This window comes from Botrytis sinoallii, assembly GCF_014898435.1.
Source record: "Botrytis sinoallii strain Bc 23 chromosome Unknown BSIN_006, whole genome shotgun sequence".
NCBI lineage: Eukaryota > Fungi > Ascomycota > Leotiomycetes > Helotiales > Sclerotiniaceae > Botrytis > Botrytis sinoallii.
The window spans coordinates 1,616,207-1,632,169 of record NW_024066033.1 but is presented as its reverse complement, the minus strand read 5'-3'; the positions used below and the strand labels follow the sequence as shown (position 1 = coordinate 1,632,169).

Here is a 15,963-nt window from a genome sequence, read left to right as displayed (position 1 = left end):
ATGTCTAACAGAGGAGTCGGGTTAGTTTCTAATCTTTATCACTGAATTATCCTTGTGCTAACTCGCCCATCACAGTAGAAATTCTGGCACAACAAGATTCTCCATTTCGAATCGTCCCACTGTCTCCAAGCGTGCTACCTTAAAGAACACCACACCGACGGAAGATCTCACTATTATCATCAAAAATCAAGAAGCCAACATCAATGACCTCAATCTTCGTCTTGACAAGATGGAGCAGAAAATTAAGAATATCGAAGGGATCTTGACGAGGGTGGATGCTATTAAGCATGCCGTCAAAGGCGTTGGAAGCGATGAAAACGAGTCAAGACAACCGGCACATGATAATTTACATGCTGATGCGTCTCTAAAGTCTACGAGCACTCTCAAGAAGCAAGAGAATATGTATCGTGCACTTGGCATCAAGCCTCCTGCAAGTAGCTCCTAATTTCTGGAAGGCGTGCTATAATGGGCATGTTGTCAAGGGAGGTATCGTGCAGAGAGAACCAAAGTGGGGTCAGCTAGAAGTTATAGCAGTGAGGATTTGCGGAAATATCTACCTGTAAAATCTTGCGCAGGTACTACTCTTCGCAAGGCTGAAGGAAGGGATAGTATTTTACTTGCGAGACATTCTCGTTTCCAATGAATCAAAGAGGCTGTTACTAGCATTTCTAGTAATCATAATCCAAAATCTTAGACTGCATATCAGACTTCTTTTGGTTCTTCCAATTTATGTCATCCGAAACTGAATGGCGATCTGCTCTTGAAACTTAAAAGTAGCGCTGAGTTTTCTTCAAGGTGCCAACAAGAACTTGCCCCTTTGTGTCTACTTACATATGCTATATTATCCAGATATGTCACATCAATAAATTATCGAACTTGCTCTCCCCCGTAAGAGATTTTAAACATAAATCCAAGGCACAAATGTATTACAGCATTAAAGGAGCCGAGAGCTTCCTTTTCTTTGAGCCACAAGTGCGGCATTCCTGAGTATGGATCGTCCTACAACAATTTTAGGCCAAAATTCGAATAATCTCTAAAACAATCACATCATGCTACCCCAAATCCTACTTTCACACCATTTTTACTCTCCATAGATAACTTCATGCCTGGAACAAACTTCTTCTCAGGATCCCTGTTCTCCATGAATTTGAATTCTTGCATGAATCGAACCACGAAATAATAAACTTCGGTCAAGGCCATCTGTTGCGCTGGACAAATCCTACTACCCCCAAGAAAAGGTATATATTCCCATGTTGTTCGAAAGTTTTCCCATCTCTCAGGACGAAACTCCATCTCATCTTCTCCCCAGATATCTCGATCTCTATGTAGTGCGTGAAACACTATTCTAATTTCCGTACCTGGACGAACAAGGATGGACCTTTTACCATCTGGTCTACCTCCTCTTGGAAGTACACAATCTTCAACACATGTTCGTATACTGAGACCTGCTGGAGCAAGAAGACGAAGACCTACACCCTTAGTGTATTGTTACGAGTATAAAGGGTATGCTATACTAACTTTCATTGACTACGAACTTAAGGTAACTTCATCGACTTCAGCAGGTCGAATGTTATGGGTGCATCATCTATGCTGATAACTTCCTCGCGCAACTTTATCCAGACATCCGGGTGAAAGGCCAAATGAAAGTATATGAATCCTGTTGCACTAGAAGTTGAATCACGAGCTGGAAGGAATAGGTTCAACATTTGATTTCGAAGTTCCGTTTTATCCTTTGTTTTCTCGACAAGCTCATCCAGATACACATACCTGGCTGGCGAGATTCTTTCAACGGTTTTCTCCGATGACCGCTGCCTGTTGATAGCCATTTCAACGTACCTGTTAATGTAAGCATGGACAAAAGATATGTCTTTTCTCAATTGTGTCACGCCCACGAATGAAAACCAAACTGCCAAGAAACATGCGAGTATGTAGACCTATCAAAGATTTATCGAATATCGAGATAAAATCTTCCGTAGAATCATCCTTTGTTCCAGCAAGCAGGGAGTCTTGCGATACCTCGAAGAGGAATTCAGTTATTCCGCTAAAAACTACATCACAAATCATTATTTCAGCAAATGATCCTTTGAATCCAAGTATCAATGGTTACCATTCTTTTCAAAAGTGGTTGTAGATCAATGGTTGAACCATCTCGGGGTATCAATTCCAGCAAACGATTCACATGCTTATCAAGTGATGGGATGACGGAGAATCTGACCCCAGAGAATATTTGCTTCGCGACGCTTCTGTGATAAGCTCATGATTGTCCGTCCGCGGTGAAAATACCGTCTTGAATCAAAGGTTCTCCCACCGGTATCCGGGATGGTGCAACGCCAAACTTTTCCGAGCTGCTAGCTAGAACTGTTGGATCACCACGGGATCCATGGTGTTAACGACTGTTGTTCCCCAAGAGTTGGATTGAAATGTTTTGCCGTGTGTAGTGAAGAGTCCTTAAGTTGTCACAAGCATGCTTCCACTTTACTTGGCCTTCGCCAATGCAACAAACATGTCGATGCCGAAAAAGGGATCTTTATGAGCATATTTCTTAGGAGTAGAGCATCCATTCGCCAGCATCGCATTACGATAGGAAAAGCGACGATATATCGCCCGTACGCTGAACCACAAAGCAGCAAGCCCTGTCATCCATGATGTTATATTGATGAGATTCCACATCGTTCATAGTAGTTTAAAAGAGAATGTGGTGTTTGGCTTCTAAATGTGAGGGGGTGAGCAAATGCTGTAAGAAAGAAAGAAAGAAACACATTCTGGAGTGGAAAGTTCAAGGAGCAAAGCGAGAAACAATCTTGAATGCTTCAGAGTGTTTGATGGGTGTGGCAATATCACAGAGCAACATTCATGTGTTGGTATAGGCAGACTTGGCTTAGAGTTGATCTTAATCCTTGATTGCCCCTCCAAACAGGAGAGTGTGTATATAAACTTCCATTTACCAGCTTACACGAAATCATTGAATCCATTTGAAGATCAAATCTCATGGTTCAATAACTTGCCTGCCTTCATGCGGTGCAATAAAGCCCCCAACACAGTCGTCTGCTGCACTGTACAGTCGGAGCTGCACAGAAATTGTAGGTGATAAAGTATGATACTACTCTGTCCAACGCCACTATCAAGGCAACTTAATGAGGAGCTTTTTGATGAAGATGTGTTTGTTATCTAAATGTCCTCTATTTTTGCGTCACATATTCTCATGATAAAATTCCCAGCAGTGAGGGGTGGAACAATTCTGAATGGTTTTCAGCCCCAAGGGTCTCGATACTCCCACATTGAATTCAGCGAGGAAATACTCCGAATGCGACCTCGTTATCGGCACTGAAGTCTAAACATGCAAGTCTAGGCTAAAAATCTAATCTTCGTTTTTCATTCGAGAAAATAGCTGCCTGGCTGACAGGTGGTTTGTTCACTGTTGAAGATATTTTCTCCGGCCTGAGATACCCAACGGCAAGCTGACTATGTTCTTTATCAGTACTAATTACTATCTAGACACTCCTGTTAATTTCTAACTGTGCTGCTAGTTTTCTTCCACCAACAAAATGTCGAATCTGGAGCAAAAATACGCACTTCTTGAAGACGATACAGGAAGCGAACATGAATCTCAGAACTTTGATCATTCATCACCCAAGACAACACGGAAATCAAGGAGCACAATATTATTAGCTGGATGTACGCTTTTTGGGTTTTGAATTGTGTAATTCTAGGCATTCAATCTTTCAGACTCATGAATAAACTAGAAAGGCTCGAACGGACTGAATTTAGTGAGTCGAGCCACTGTATTCTTGGTGACGAAGACTAATCTGGTGCCAGCTGGTCTCAAGCGTGATATACCTGTTCCTTGGCCAGTCTACAGTCCTTTCGATAACCGAAGTGACCCTAAAGCTACCGACAAAGAATGGGAAAAAATTGGTAAAATACGTCTTGGTGTAATTGCCCTTCCTGATTCTTGTGTTGCAGAGAAGGGTCTTCGTAAAGCTCAAAGATTTCCATGGGATAATTCAAAAGGTGTCTATCTCATAAATGCAAATCATAATCTGAGTTGCCTGGTATATAGAATCATTGCAAGTTTATAAGGAATATCGATACTAAACAGAAATAGTTGAAACTTAGGATTTCTTTGCTGGAGTTCCACCGTGGGGAAGAACGAAGTGGCATATTTGCGCATGTCACTCACTGTCTTGATGCTCTCAGACAAGGCATTAAATTTAATGCGGACGATACACCTGATGGTCTGGCTATGGACATCGTATCACCGGCAGATCCGTATGTTGTCGTGACTGGGATCTTTTGGACGAATGGTCCAAGACCTTTACATCATGTTGGAACAAAATCCCATCTATTGAGGACATCAATGAGCGCTTCTCTTATTGCCCTGCAGATTCTCCCTACGCGGACCAGATAGTTGAAACTCTTAGCAGTAAACATCACTTAGGCGAATAAGAGAAGGAGTGCTATCGTGTAATCTGACACAAGATCATTTATTGTAGGGTGTAAACACAGAATCTCAAATGGCTCCTGTCAAATCGTCCAAGAGATTCAATGCATCACCGCTTTCGAAGAATCCGTTTTCCTTATCAGTTTAGGATTTATTTCTCAGGCGAGAGGAGCCTGTCAGTTAAAGGGAGGGAGGGGGGTCATGCGGAGGTCTTAATCACCATTTTCTTCCAAGTAGGTTTTCTCCATTACCTTGATTCTCCAATTATTGCAGTATGGCGGCTCCAACACACACAGGAATTTTTCATCTGCATGCTAATGCAGGAGAAATTATTACTGTGGGATCTGTACTCCCCTCATTGGCCATCCTCGCTGTCGCAGCAAGACTTCATACTCGAAACACAAGCTGCATCTCTTGTAAGTTCATTCAAGGCGACTGTTTTAAAATGCAGGGACAAAATACTGAACAAGGCATTGATGTGAAGGTTATTGTGACTGGAATGTGCATCTTTCTTATCATCGGTACGCTCTTCCTATACCTGCACTCACAAAGAATGAACTCTGACCATACAATTTTAGGGGTAAAGAAGTATGCTCTAGCTTATCCGACTCCTACTCCTCCAGGCCTAACTCCAGAGGCCATTTTATCCCAGGAACTGCCACAGATTACGATCACTCAGAAGGTGAGTTCATAACGTTAGCACTTGTTATAATTCAGAGCAGTGTGTTCGTGCTGACGGAATATGCGCTGGCAGATCCAATTCATCTTCCATCTGCCAATAATAAGTGCGCAAGATCTTATCAATTTAAGCATTGTGGCTCTTTACCGTCGAACATTTGTTCACTCGAACAAATCCACTTTCGGCATAACCACCTTAATGGCATAACCACCTTAATGGCATAACCACCTTAATGGCATACTTCATCTTGATATGCTGGACCTTGGGATTTTCGCTTGATTTTGTCTTCAATTGCAGACTCCATTTCTTTGCCCCATGAAGCTCCCAACTTGATCTTTTGAAATACTGTAATCAGGGATTTGGCGGGGAGCAGGCAATTGTGATCAGCGACTTTTTGATCGAAAATTTTCTACTTATCATGCCGCTACCAATGGTATGACGTCTTTTCTTCTTCTTCTAATTGAGTGTTTTCTTCATTGTCATTTGATTTGTTAAAGTCTCCAGATATTCCGTTTACACTTGTCAGACTTGAAGACAGTCGGTCTGGCCGGAGTCTTCTTATTAGGAGGAATGTAAGTGAACTTGTGACAGAAGAGATTGGCGAAGACCAATGTCTAATATCTCACAGTCCAATGCCGGCCTCAATTGTGAGACTGGCAGTGATAATGGCCATTACCTCACGAGGATTCGATTACACCAAGGATGAAGATTGCATGCCTGGCTCTGTTGCATTGGCATAAGAAGCAAACTGACTGAAAATAGTGACTGTTGCTACTGCACCTTACTGGGGTATGATTGAAACTGGATTGGCACTTGTTGCTGCCTGCCTCCCAAAAGTCAGCTCCGGGATCACAAAACGCTTTGGGAAACTAATTTCAATGACTCGAAGTCTTTTCTCACTCCAGTCCCGTTCCAAGAACACAGGATCTTCAGCGAAAGGGGCTCGAAGTGCGAAGCAATACTATAAAATGGATCAGATATCAATTGCAGCTTCAAAGGTTTCAACGGGGGCGCAGTCTGGGGGAGTAGAAGCAAACTTCAAGACCGAAGAACATTTTAAGGGCGATGTAGAAGCCGCGAAATTGCGCCCGTAGTTATCTGCGAAAAGAATGTGAGGCCTTGGACGATGCTTACTGTGTATTTTTCTATTTTTTTCTCTATATTGGTCAAATTCTCTCTGCATATCAAACTGGGAACAAGAACATAGTTGGGAAGTTGTTGCTTTCGGTGTAATATATATCCTCTGCTGAAATGTAGGATAACCCGGCTTTTTAGACCTGCGTTTATATTTAGTAGATTTGAAACACTTGATTAATGCTCTAAAAATTGGTTTTAATTTGAATGTGTTGTGCATCACTAATAACAGTGATCAACACCAAATTGGAAGAAGACATCAGGCAAACTATTGTTTACAAGGCTGTCTGCAAAGGCGGGTAGTTGTGTTCGCCTTGTGCCTAAGACCGCTAACGATTGAGCCTCAGAGAGAACTTCCGAGTTAAAGCAAAAGATTCGAACGAATCGCCTGTATTTCCTTGCTGCATATTCTGGTGATAGATTAAAGATAAATTGAAAAGGCCTCAGTGGTTCTGGGGACTTCTGGCGTGGTGAAGGCTCATATGGCTTCATCTTAAAGTATCAGAACATCATGGCAAATAATTTTTCAACAACTTCGCGTAGCTTCAAATACCAACAGTTTGTTCTAATTATAGACCCTGGTATTGTATCATCCAACGGCGGTCTGCCTCGTCAATGGGAGGGGTAAGCCACTTTTCGTTGGTTTCATTGGCTAGAATATTCCAAAGCTGCATTGTTGAAACTGGTGCAGAACGAGGCACATGGTACGCATCTTTAACCTTTTCTTTAACCATGTGAGGCTGCTGCTTCCATCTGATGCCCTTCTTCTTTTTCCTCGCATTATTATCGTGATTGTTAGAAGCAACAATGTCATCTTCCAATTCACCGAGCACTCTCTCTCCACGTAAGATTTTACCTCTTCCCAGTAGATCACGAAGTAGACAGACGTCAAAAATCAGGCAAAGTTCGGACCCCAGATCTTCTTCTAGTGGTGAGGCGGACCAAGGTGCTGCAACACCAGAGAGCTCAAGAGACGAGCCCACAGCTGCAAACCATCGGATTGAAAGCAGCAACAGCCCGAAGTCACAGATTGACTCCGTATCTGTCACAACTTCGGTTGTATCAAGAGTTCTTGCAGAAAGCGCTATAAAGTCAACCCCTAAACCTTTGGAGAGAGAAGAAAGTCAAGATACACCAACTCGAAACGGAGATTTAAAGACAGTCGTGACACCAGATCATGAATTACCTCAGCCTCTACATGCACTAGAAACAGAAGAAAAAATCACAACCAGCGATGGCTCAGAAAATCTCCCCGAAGTTGTGAAAGATTCTCACTATAAATTTTCCTCTGATGGCATTGAAGTGCGGGGTAGTTCCAGCTCGCAAATCAGCCACTCCCGAAGATCATCCGAAGATTCATTTGCTGATAGCGAATCGTCAAACGAAGACGCGAAATACGCCGTTGAAGATGAAGAGGCACCAGTCGAACCTTATTTCACCGAGGAATTTCAGACCATTCTTGGAAGAAGCTACAATATTGCAGTTCAAGTGGCTAATGAACTGGAAAAATTGGAGAAAGTCTTTGAAGAAGATGTGAATTTTCGAAGGCTATTGAATGATTCAAAAGGACTGAGCAAAGGCGATATATCGAGTACTAGAACCATTGCTATACTAGGTGCATCGGGAGAGGGTAAGCCTAGATATTTCTTCTGATTCTATAGTATGATGGATCAAGCGCTGACTTCGTTACAGGAAAGAGTAGTCTAATTAACTCGCTTCTACATATGACAGAGCTAGCTAGGACTGTGAGTTCACTTCAGACCACTTATATTGAGTAAATATTAATCAATACCTCAGAGTGATGAAGGTTCTGCTTGTACTTCCGTTGTCACAGAGTACAGGCAAAGGAAAAATAGTGCGCTCGAGCCGTTTTCAATCGAGGTAGAGTATCTTTCCAAACCAGAGCGTCAAGAGATGGTAGAAGAGTTGTTGTGGAGTTATCGACAGCTGTTTTTCCCAGATTCAGACAACGAAGGTAATGCGCTTGATTCTGATGAACAGCAACGTATCGAAAGAGAATCCGCAGTGGCATGGTCGGCTCTTGAGGCAGTGTTTAGCGAACAAGAAGAGTTCGATGTCAATTTCGTGAGCGACAAGTCGAAAGGTGCATTCGAAAGGATCAAGAGCCAACTATTAGAGTGGATGCATAAAATAGACTTTCCTGCAGATGATGAGTCAGGTTTATGGACAGCTATTGCGCATACTTCTGATGAATGTCAAGAGCTAACCAGTGTCTTCATGGAGGATAAGCTTTGGCCATTCACTAAGATAATTCGCGTCTACCTTGACGCTGAAGTGCTGAAAACAGGCGTTGTCCTCGCCGATCTGCCAGGTATAACTAGTGTTATGAATTGCTGCGACTGGCTGACGAATCCCTATAGGTTTACAAGATACCAATTTAGCGCGTGTTCGAGCAACACAGAAGTACTTGCAGAGTTGTGATCATGTCTTCATCGCAACCAAAATTTCCAGAGCAATTACCGATACAACCCTAAAGTCAGCATTATATAGTGAACTTAAACGCCATGTCCCGCTTGCATGGGAGGAGTCGGGAGGCACCAATATCAATTTCAAATTAGCTGTTATATGTACAAGATCAGAGGTATGTTCTTATGTGGAGCTGTAAATTCTTATGGCAACTTATTCTCCATAGGATATCAACCCAAAAACGGCAAAGAGGACTTTCGTTGGTAATGGAAAAGAGATATCTTTGATTGACATGAATTCGATTGACAAAGATATCGAGAACGCGAAGCGCAAGGGTGACAAAAGCCTGAAAGAGCACCTCGAACGAAAGTAAGGCTTGCTCTCCCATTAGAAGATGGCACTTATTTCTAACAATCAATAGAAAGTTGTGGCTTTTTATCGAAGCTCGGAACCGGCACGTTACCAAAGGACTTCAAACCGCGTATCGACAAAAGACTATCAACGGGCATTTAGATGTTTTTTGTATCTCAAATACGACATATGAGGACTATGTAGAGAAAGGTGACAATGAAATGATCCAAAAGAGCGGTATTCCGGAGCTTCGTCGCTTCTGTCGGAAGATAACTGCTAGTGCCCAACTTCTACAGGCACTGCATTTCATGCGGTCAAGGCTACCAAGTCTATTGAATTCTATTACGCTATGGTTGGATTCCATTCAAGAAGTCTCTCAAGGGCAGGATGATGGTACAGGGACGTTAGTATTAGACTACTATGAGCATTCCAGAAAAGAAGTAAGTGATAAAAATAGCACAAGAAATCTTGTATGTGCCATTTCTCTAATTATCAGTAGGCGACTGCGTCAATTACGAAATATAATTGGGAATTTCGAAATGCTTTACAAAATGACATGATTCGTTTCTTTAGTGGGTTACTGTTTGCCTGTTGGTGTAATCACTGTACTAAAAAGAATTCAAAAAGATAGGGAAAGTATAAAGTGGGAAGTTACTGCAAATAAGAGGGCAGAAGAATGGGCTGAAGTAAGCAATTGAATGCTCTTTTGAAAACAATCTAACGAAGGATAGTGGCATCACCGTATGATCTCTTAGATTGTGAAAATCCCAAAAGACGACTAATGTGTTTTGATTTCAATAGAATCATACAACGCGTGGTGTAGAAATAACGGAGAGCACACCACTGTTGCACGGGGTTATAGAAATTGGAACGCGGAAATTCTCGAAAGGATGAGAATGGAGTTAAAAATGAGATGGAATCTTCTTGAAGAAAAGATCCCAATAAATATGGAGAGCCTCCTACAAGAGGTCAAAAATCAACTTCAAAACTTGGAGACTCACATCGAAGGTTAGAATAGCTCATTATAATCATAAACTGAACTTTCATGAACGTCACATGAAGCTGACAACGTTGAAATAGGGCAAGGCAGATCGAGCCCAATGCAGTATGGCATTAACTTTCGCATGCAAGACTTAGAATACAATTTCGGCCTCATACAACAGGAATTTGAGAGAGGATTGAGGTATTGCATTGTTCCCATACTTCTTCATCAGTTTTCGTAACTTTTTATACAGAACAATTCGACAGCACGTCGAAGAACCAAATGCTTCGTCCTTTGTTGTTGCGGAAATGATTTCAGCTTATCGTAAAGCCAGCAGTGAAGGAGGTAAGTCTCCCTCACCTACTCAAATGACTAACTCCTCCCGTAGTAACTCAAGATTAGGCAAAGGCATGAAAGCACGACAAATATCAATTATTACGAATCAAGTCAATGGCGGCACCATTTTCCCTAACATATCTGCCAAAATGCATCAAGAAGCGGTCACCTTGATCGATTATGAATTCAACAAGCTCAGACAGGAATTGCATGAAACCTTTAATCTGATACATAAAGACATTGATATGACAAGTGCTAAGAGACCGCAATCCCAGAAATCTGCTGCTACGACCAAGGGCATAGAGTTGAAAGGAAGATTTGCAAAAAAGTTCAACAACTTGAGATTGAAGTATGATGAGATTCTTCGCGTTCGAGATAGATGAGTTTGAGGAGGCATCATCTACTATTTTCATGACATGTAGTGGTTGAATTCTAGTGATCCATGCAGCTATGTTGTTGGACTCAAATGGGCGAAATCTGAGCCATATAAATCTGCCATTATTGTTTAGTTTCAATTCACATAACCTTCCTGATTGTCTAACTTGAGTTGTACCATCGACTTTTGTTTTCTCTACTTCCTAATCATTATACATTTATTCTTCTAGTTAAATATGATCTTAGTGTTAAAACTAAACGTCACAAAACCATGAGGTTCGACATACATTGTGTGAGCTTAAGCAAAAATCCGTGTGTCTTGGCAAAAGCTCCATTTCTATGATTGGATTGAGTAGATTTCCACTGTGTTTCTTATGTTTTAAATCTCACCGAGACTTGGTAGAACTCAAAACTGTTGCATTCAAACCTTTCGTTGAAAACGAGATCATGCACGACCATTCGCGTAATTTCAGGGGTGGAATACAAGAGTAATTTGTCTGAAGACGAGAATTGCTCGAATAAAATCAAGTTCGATAAACATTCGCCGTAGAAATCAATAAAATTCGAATAGACAGGCTTTGAAGTGGGTCATATCTAGCCTGTAAACAATCATACTCAAATCTAGTAATAACAATATTTCAGGTTTGGAACTAATTTTTGCCGTACCTTGGAAAATCAGAGAGTGTTCTCGGTAACTCTATGGTGTTTAAGGTCAAGCGATCTCGCCGTGGTACGGCCTTAATACGATACAGCTGCGCAAATACGCTTAGAAAGAATCTCCATTGTTCTGAGCTGTACCAAAATCATATATATATCTCATAGAATGACGCTGTTCTAACACTACAAGAGCAAGCAGAAGTTACTTCGTAGTAAGGTTTCATCTCGTGAAGAACGGTCCCTGAGACGAATATTCAATTCAGAGTTCCCTACAAAAAAATCAATGTAATATTCCAAGTGTGTCTCCAAACATCATACAGCAGACGACTGGTTGTTTTTATCATGTCTTTGGACTAACTGAATAGTAGAATGAAACAAGCAGCTCCGATTCAAGACCTCGGTTAGTGCTCTGCAATCACAAACTTCAGTGAAAAGATGAAGTCGAACTAAACATGGAAGTACAGGAAACCAACTACTGATCGAAAAACTCACACCTGGGACTACGAACTTCTCAATAAACGCGAGAGATGAGAGACACATAACTCTCGACGAATCAGACAGTCTTCGGACAGATCGCCCAGGTCTGGAGAGATATCAATTGAATCGAGATGCAGCCATCGGAGGTCACTCGTATGACTTCGCTGAGCTGTATATCGAGCATCGCGAGTGGCAGGAACAGGTGAAAAAAGTCAACCAACGACTCAATGAGTACGTTTGGCAAACGATCAACCTGCGCGAACATCCAATGCTTATGCATGAGACACATGCTCTGATAGAGCTAGTCGAATCGCTAATAAGCGAACGGGATGAGCGAGGCATAAAATTCGAAATTGCCTTGCATGCTAGAAAATTAGCAGACGAGGAGGACGCAGAATTGAGGGAAAGAAATAGTAGTTATTCAGATACCCCAGTGGAAGAGGGGCCAAGAACCAAGATCAAAACTGCAGATATGGGTACATAAGCTCCTCATGACTCCCCAATCTAAACTTTTTAGCGATAGCTAATGTGTTCTTAACAGTGGAGTGGTTTCGAGCGATCTCTGAACTTTGGGAGGAGGATAAACAGAGTGTTGCGAACATCCACGCCGCATATCGTGCTGTTTGCAATGGAGAATATCCTAATATTCGAGAAGCGTTGGAGGATGCAGTCAGCTTATAATACTGGCTTTGATCATAGTCATGGTGTCTTCGGGCTCTAAACTAGAGATCAATCAAGAGGCTGGATACGCTTGTAGACTGAACGTTGTCCTTAAGATGCTTGTTGACAAGCACGAAGAGGGGGTATCGTAGTCGTTGCTTGGGTGCAAGAAAAATAGGGAAATAGCGTCTTAGAATATCAAACTAAGAAATAGTATCAAGTATGGTGAATAAAGCGAAATTTCTGCTCCCGTTTGTACTTGATCCCCTCACATTAGCATGATTAAAACAACATCTATTCTTCCATCTGACCTTCCCATAATTAAGTGAAAGTAACCTTGCAGAAATTTAAATAAAAATTGTCGTTCAAACGATGCACGCTAGTGCTGGCTTCATTCTATTCGTGCATCTTAAACGGCATGATTTCTGTTCTTCTCCTCAAAATGAGTAATGAGGCAAAATCACGCTTGATTGCTACAATCCATTGAGAAGAAGGCATGCTATTAGCAAGCCCCGGGTCGGTAAGCAAGGAGTGTAAGCCAAACAAGAACTGGAAAAAAGTCGGGGTAGGATGATCCAACCCTTTTTACAAAACACAGCTTTGACTCAAATCTATCAAAGTGTAGGAACAGGGCCCCTTGAGTCTACAGTTTAGTTCATTCGTACATTGCATCCCAAGCTTTAATCATGTACATTTTCTTTTGGTATCTAGCGCCAGTCCATTCGAGTCTTCCGTACCGTTGCGCCTGTTTGTAATATGCCATAACTCCACACTTAAACTCCAAACCCAAAATAATCCAACAGCATTCGGTTCGGCTGCATAGTTCATCCTCTTGGACCCGATATGTGCATTCAGTCAAATCAAATCCACCATTCAAATGTAGGAAACGGCAACTTCCAGCACACTAACCCTCCTGACCCTACTCTCACTTTCCTCCATATCGTCATCCTTGTTGTCAATTCCCACGATATCATCAACAGTCGCTACACTCTTTGTCCTGACTACCACTCTCACACCTTCTTGTTGCTGCCACCAATGCGCCAACATCAAGGTTTTCTCAATTGCTTTCCCCGTTCCTTTCATTACGACTTCTTCGCCATTACCACTCCCTGATTTTCTTTCCATCCTGCTTATTTTAATGCCTTCTTCGATTTCTCTCATCAACTCCCTGTCTGTACTAGGTAGAACTGTGGGCCCGGCACGGAACTCTGCACCGTCTAGGTATTTACGGACTCGTTTTACGATGGCGATGAATTGCGATTTGTCAGAGACGTAGACGACCTTCTCAGAAGAAGAGCGGGGTGACGCGATTGCGGGGTGCAGTAGGGGTCGCTTTTGGATTCTTTGGTCTGCGCACACAAATTAGCATCAATCAGAATCGAGGAAATCAAGAGAATCTTACTCTTTCCTATTCTTGGCAGTTTAGGTTTCTTGTCGTCCTTAGAGGAAAGTGAAGGTAGTGTGCGAGCCATTTCTGTGCCAGCCACGATGCGGCTCTGGTTTTGGTTTTGGTTTTGGTTGCGATTGTTTATTCACAGTTTGCGCGCAAGAATGTAAAGAAGTATGAGGAATGTTTACGACGTATAAGTTGATGAATAAGGTATCAAAAATTAGATGTAAAGTAAGGAAGCAGCATAGAGGGTCTGTAATTGCGATTTCGATACATTAAATTGATACAGCAAAGTTCTAAATTGAGACACTCACCGCCCGGCAGAACCCATTCTACACTAACGTCATAGGCTATAGATAGATAGCTCCACCAAAGTGCAGCAATCTATATCATCCCGCAGAACACTTAATTTCTTATCAACGATATATCGATATGTCTACTTCCGCCTGGCCTTCTTTACCTGCCCATGAGTTGAGGAAAGAAGAGGACGATTCTACGGTATATATCTACTTGCTTTACTTTACCCTTACAATCTCATCTACGCAGCAAGCGGAAACTAACTGTCAGCCCAGGAACGCGAGCTATCATGGCTTCTAGAATCACTACAGGAAACATTGGCTTCACTTAAAACGGGCTTAGAAGATTGTTATGCGCTTCTCGCGCCTGTTGAGCCGGGGTCTACACTTGTTATGTCATCACCTCGTTCCGAGTATTTGAAGGGCCATATTACACGTGTTGGAACTCAGGTTGTCAAAGGAGTTTGTCTTCCCCCTTTTACCTGCGTCTTCATATCTTTAACTTCCCTTTCCCACCCCGAACCTCAAATTATAAATCTAGACTCTTTCATCAATCGCTAATAGTTCCTCTCAGACCCTGCACCTGCGCCTCAAATCTCTCCCACCGTCCTCGTTTTCACTGTCACCAACTTTGCCCCTTCTCCTCGAACCACTCACTCAACTCCGCACACTCCTAAATCAAAGTCTTGATTGTGTTGACATAACTCGCTGGACCGGTGATCGTCATTCTGCGCCTTTTATATCCTCCCAATTGCATCTTCTCCATAGTATCCTCACCGAAGCCAAGCTCGTCCTCAAAGGTCCCTCTCTCCTCGAATCTCCCACACAAACCCCCGCATCTCTGAACTGGGCGCACAACCCTGTTGATCCCGATACTTTCGCCCCATCCTTACCATCCAATCTCTCTCTCGATCTTACAATCTCCGATGGCTCATTACTGCTCACCATTCGAGTTCTTGAACCTGTAGCACAACAAGTCAATTTTGGGAGCAGGATAGCTTTTGCGATAGGAGCCCAAAGAAGATTGGAGCATGATGAGATGGATGAGGTCTTCATGTTCAAAGGTGAAGAGGTTAGGGTTAAGGAAAAGGTCAGGGTCGAGAGTGCAGACCCAAGGTTAATGAGTGTTTTGGCTAAAGTGGCGGCCCTAGAGCATACAGTTGAAGGGGCGAGGGCTGGTTTGAAAATCGTTATGGGAGGTGATGGGCTGGAGGCTGAAGACTAGTGGTGTGTTTGGCACTACTTCTAAAGAGTATCGGTCACCACAGTGTGCCAAACATCAGACTATGATTCTTCATGGCATCGCGAAAGTCAGGCTTGACATTTTCGAATGTATTTTTAGGGGGTCTAAATGGCACGCCTGCTAATCGAATTGAAAGCAGTCAAGGATTACTGTGGAATTTTTTCCAGCTGGATGAAGTGCAGCTACACTAGGAGTTAAATCTAGGTTCTAGGTTCCGCGGTGATACCATTTGATTGTTCTGCGATTTTAGGTTTTATCTTTTTGGGTGAGAGGGAGGGGGTTCAATTTAGCGATTGTAATAGATTTAAATCAGTCAATAATGTCTGGCTCTGCATATTTTTGTCCGGAGCATGTATGGATATATTTAGAATGTAATCTTATAATCTCATTTGTAACAGAGACAGAGCATCACTACAATGGTAATTCTCGAAATTTTTGGCGGCGTTGCAATCAAACCTTCCTCCAAATTTCAAATCCAATACCGCAGCCCATTTAAAAAAGCTGCAGAAATTCTG

The 15,963-nt window shown here is 42.3% G+C and overlaps 7 protein-coding genes across 7 annotated transcripts; 5 read left to right on the top strand and 2 right to left on the bottom strand.

The window, feature by feature from the left end:
• On the top strand, positions 1–445 carry EAF02_004235 (uncharacterized protein; the record flags this gene model as incomplete). The annotated part of the gene is made up of 2 exons (XM_038900283.1): positions 1–20; positions 76–445. 2 exons carry the CDS (start codon positions 1–3, stop codon positions 443–445), a joined length of 390 nt encoding a protein of 129 aa, XP_038759990.1.
• Positions 446–1,047: 602 nt separating this feature from the next.
• On the bottom strand, positions 1,048–1,826 carry EAF02_004234 (uncharacterized protein; the record flags this gene model as incomplete). The annotated part of the gene is made up of 2 exons (XM_038900282.1): positions 1,048–1,476; positions 1,599–1,826. 2 exons carry the CDS (start codon positions 1,824–1,826, stop codon positions 1,048–1,050), a joined length of 657 nt encoding a protein of 218 aa, XP_038759989.1.
• Positions 1,827–3,545: 1,719 nt separating this feature from the next.
• Positions 3,546–4,500, top strand: EAF02_004233 (uncharacterized protein; the record flags this gene model as incomplete). The annotated part of the gene is made up of 4 exons (XM_038900281.1): positions 3,546–3,675; positions 3,817–4,052; positions 4,106–4,269; positions 4,494–4,500. The coding sequence occupies 4 exons, from the start codon at positions 3,546–3,548 to the stop codon at positions 4,498–4,500; spliced, it is 537 nt and encodes a 178-aa protein (XP_038759988.1).
• A 2,561-nt stretch (positions 4,501–7,061) lies between these two features.
• On the top strand, positions 7,062–10,733 carry EAF02_004232 (uncharacterized protein; the record flags this gene model as incomplete). Its single annotated transcript, XM_038900280.1, has 13 exons — positions 7,062–7,884; positions 7,947–7,999; positions 8,052–8,586; positions 8,636–8,856; positions 8,908–9,050; positions 9,103–9,472; positions 9,532–9,604; positions 9,660–9,718; positions 9,764–9,773; positions 9,834–10,040; positions 10,113–10,215; positions 10,268–10,359; positions 10,417–10,733. 13 exons carry the CDS (start codon positions 7,062–7,064, stop codon positions 10,731–10,733), a joined length of 3,006 nt encoding a protein of 1,001 aa, XP_038759987.1.
• A 1,018-nt stretch (positions 10,734–11,751) lies between these two features.
• On the top strand, positions 11,752–12,540 carry EAF02_004231 (uncharacterized protein; the record flags this gene model as incomplete). The annotated part of the gene is made up of 3 exons (XM_038900279.1): positions 11,752–11,782; positions 11,847–12,335; positions 12,401–12,540. The coding sequence occupies 3 exons, from the start codon at positions 11,752–11,754 to the stop codon at positions 12,538–12,540; spliced, it is 660 nt and encodes a 219-aa protein (XP_038759986.1).
• Positions 12,541–13,392: 852 nt separating this feature from the next.
• On the bottom strand, positions 13,393–13,991 carry EAF02_004230 (uncharacterized protein; the record flags this gene model as incomplete). The annotated part of the gene is made up of 2 exons (XM_038900278.1): positions 13,393–13,868; positions 13,922–13,991. 2 exons carry the CDS (start codon positions 13,989–13,991, stop codon positions 13,393–13,395), a joined length of 546 nt encoding a protein of 181 aa, XP_038759985.1.
• A 350-nt stretch (positions 13,992–14,341) lies between these two features.
• Positions 14,342–15,763, top strand: EAF02_004229 (uncharacterized protein; the record flags this gene model as incomplete). The annotated part of the gene is made up of 3 exons (XM_038900277.1): positions 14,342–14,407; positions 14,482–14,667; positions 14,780–15,763. The coding sequence occupies 3 exons, from the start codon at positions 14,342–14,344 to the stop codon at positions 15,428–15,430; spliced, it is 903 nt and encodes a 300-aa protein (XP_038759984.1). The 3' UTR covers positions 15,431–15,763.
• Between the last annotated feature and the right edge of the window lie 200 nt (positions 15,764–15,963).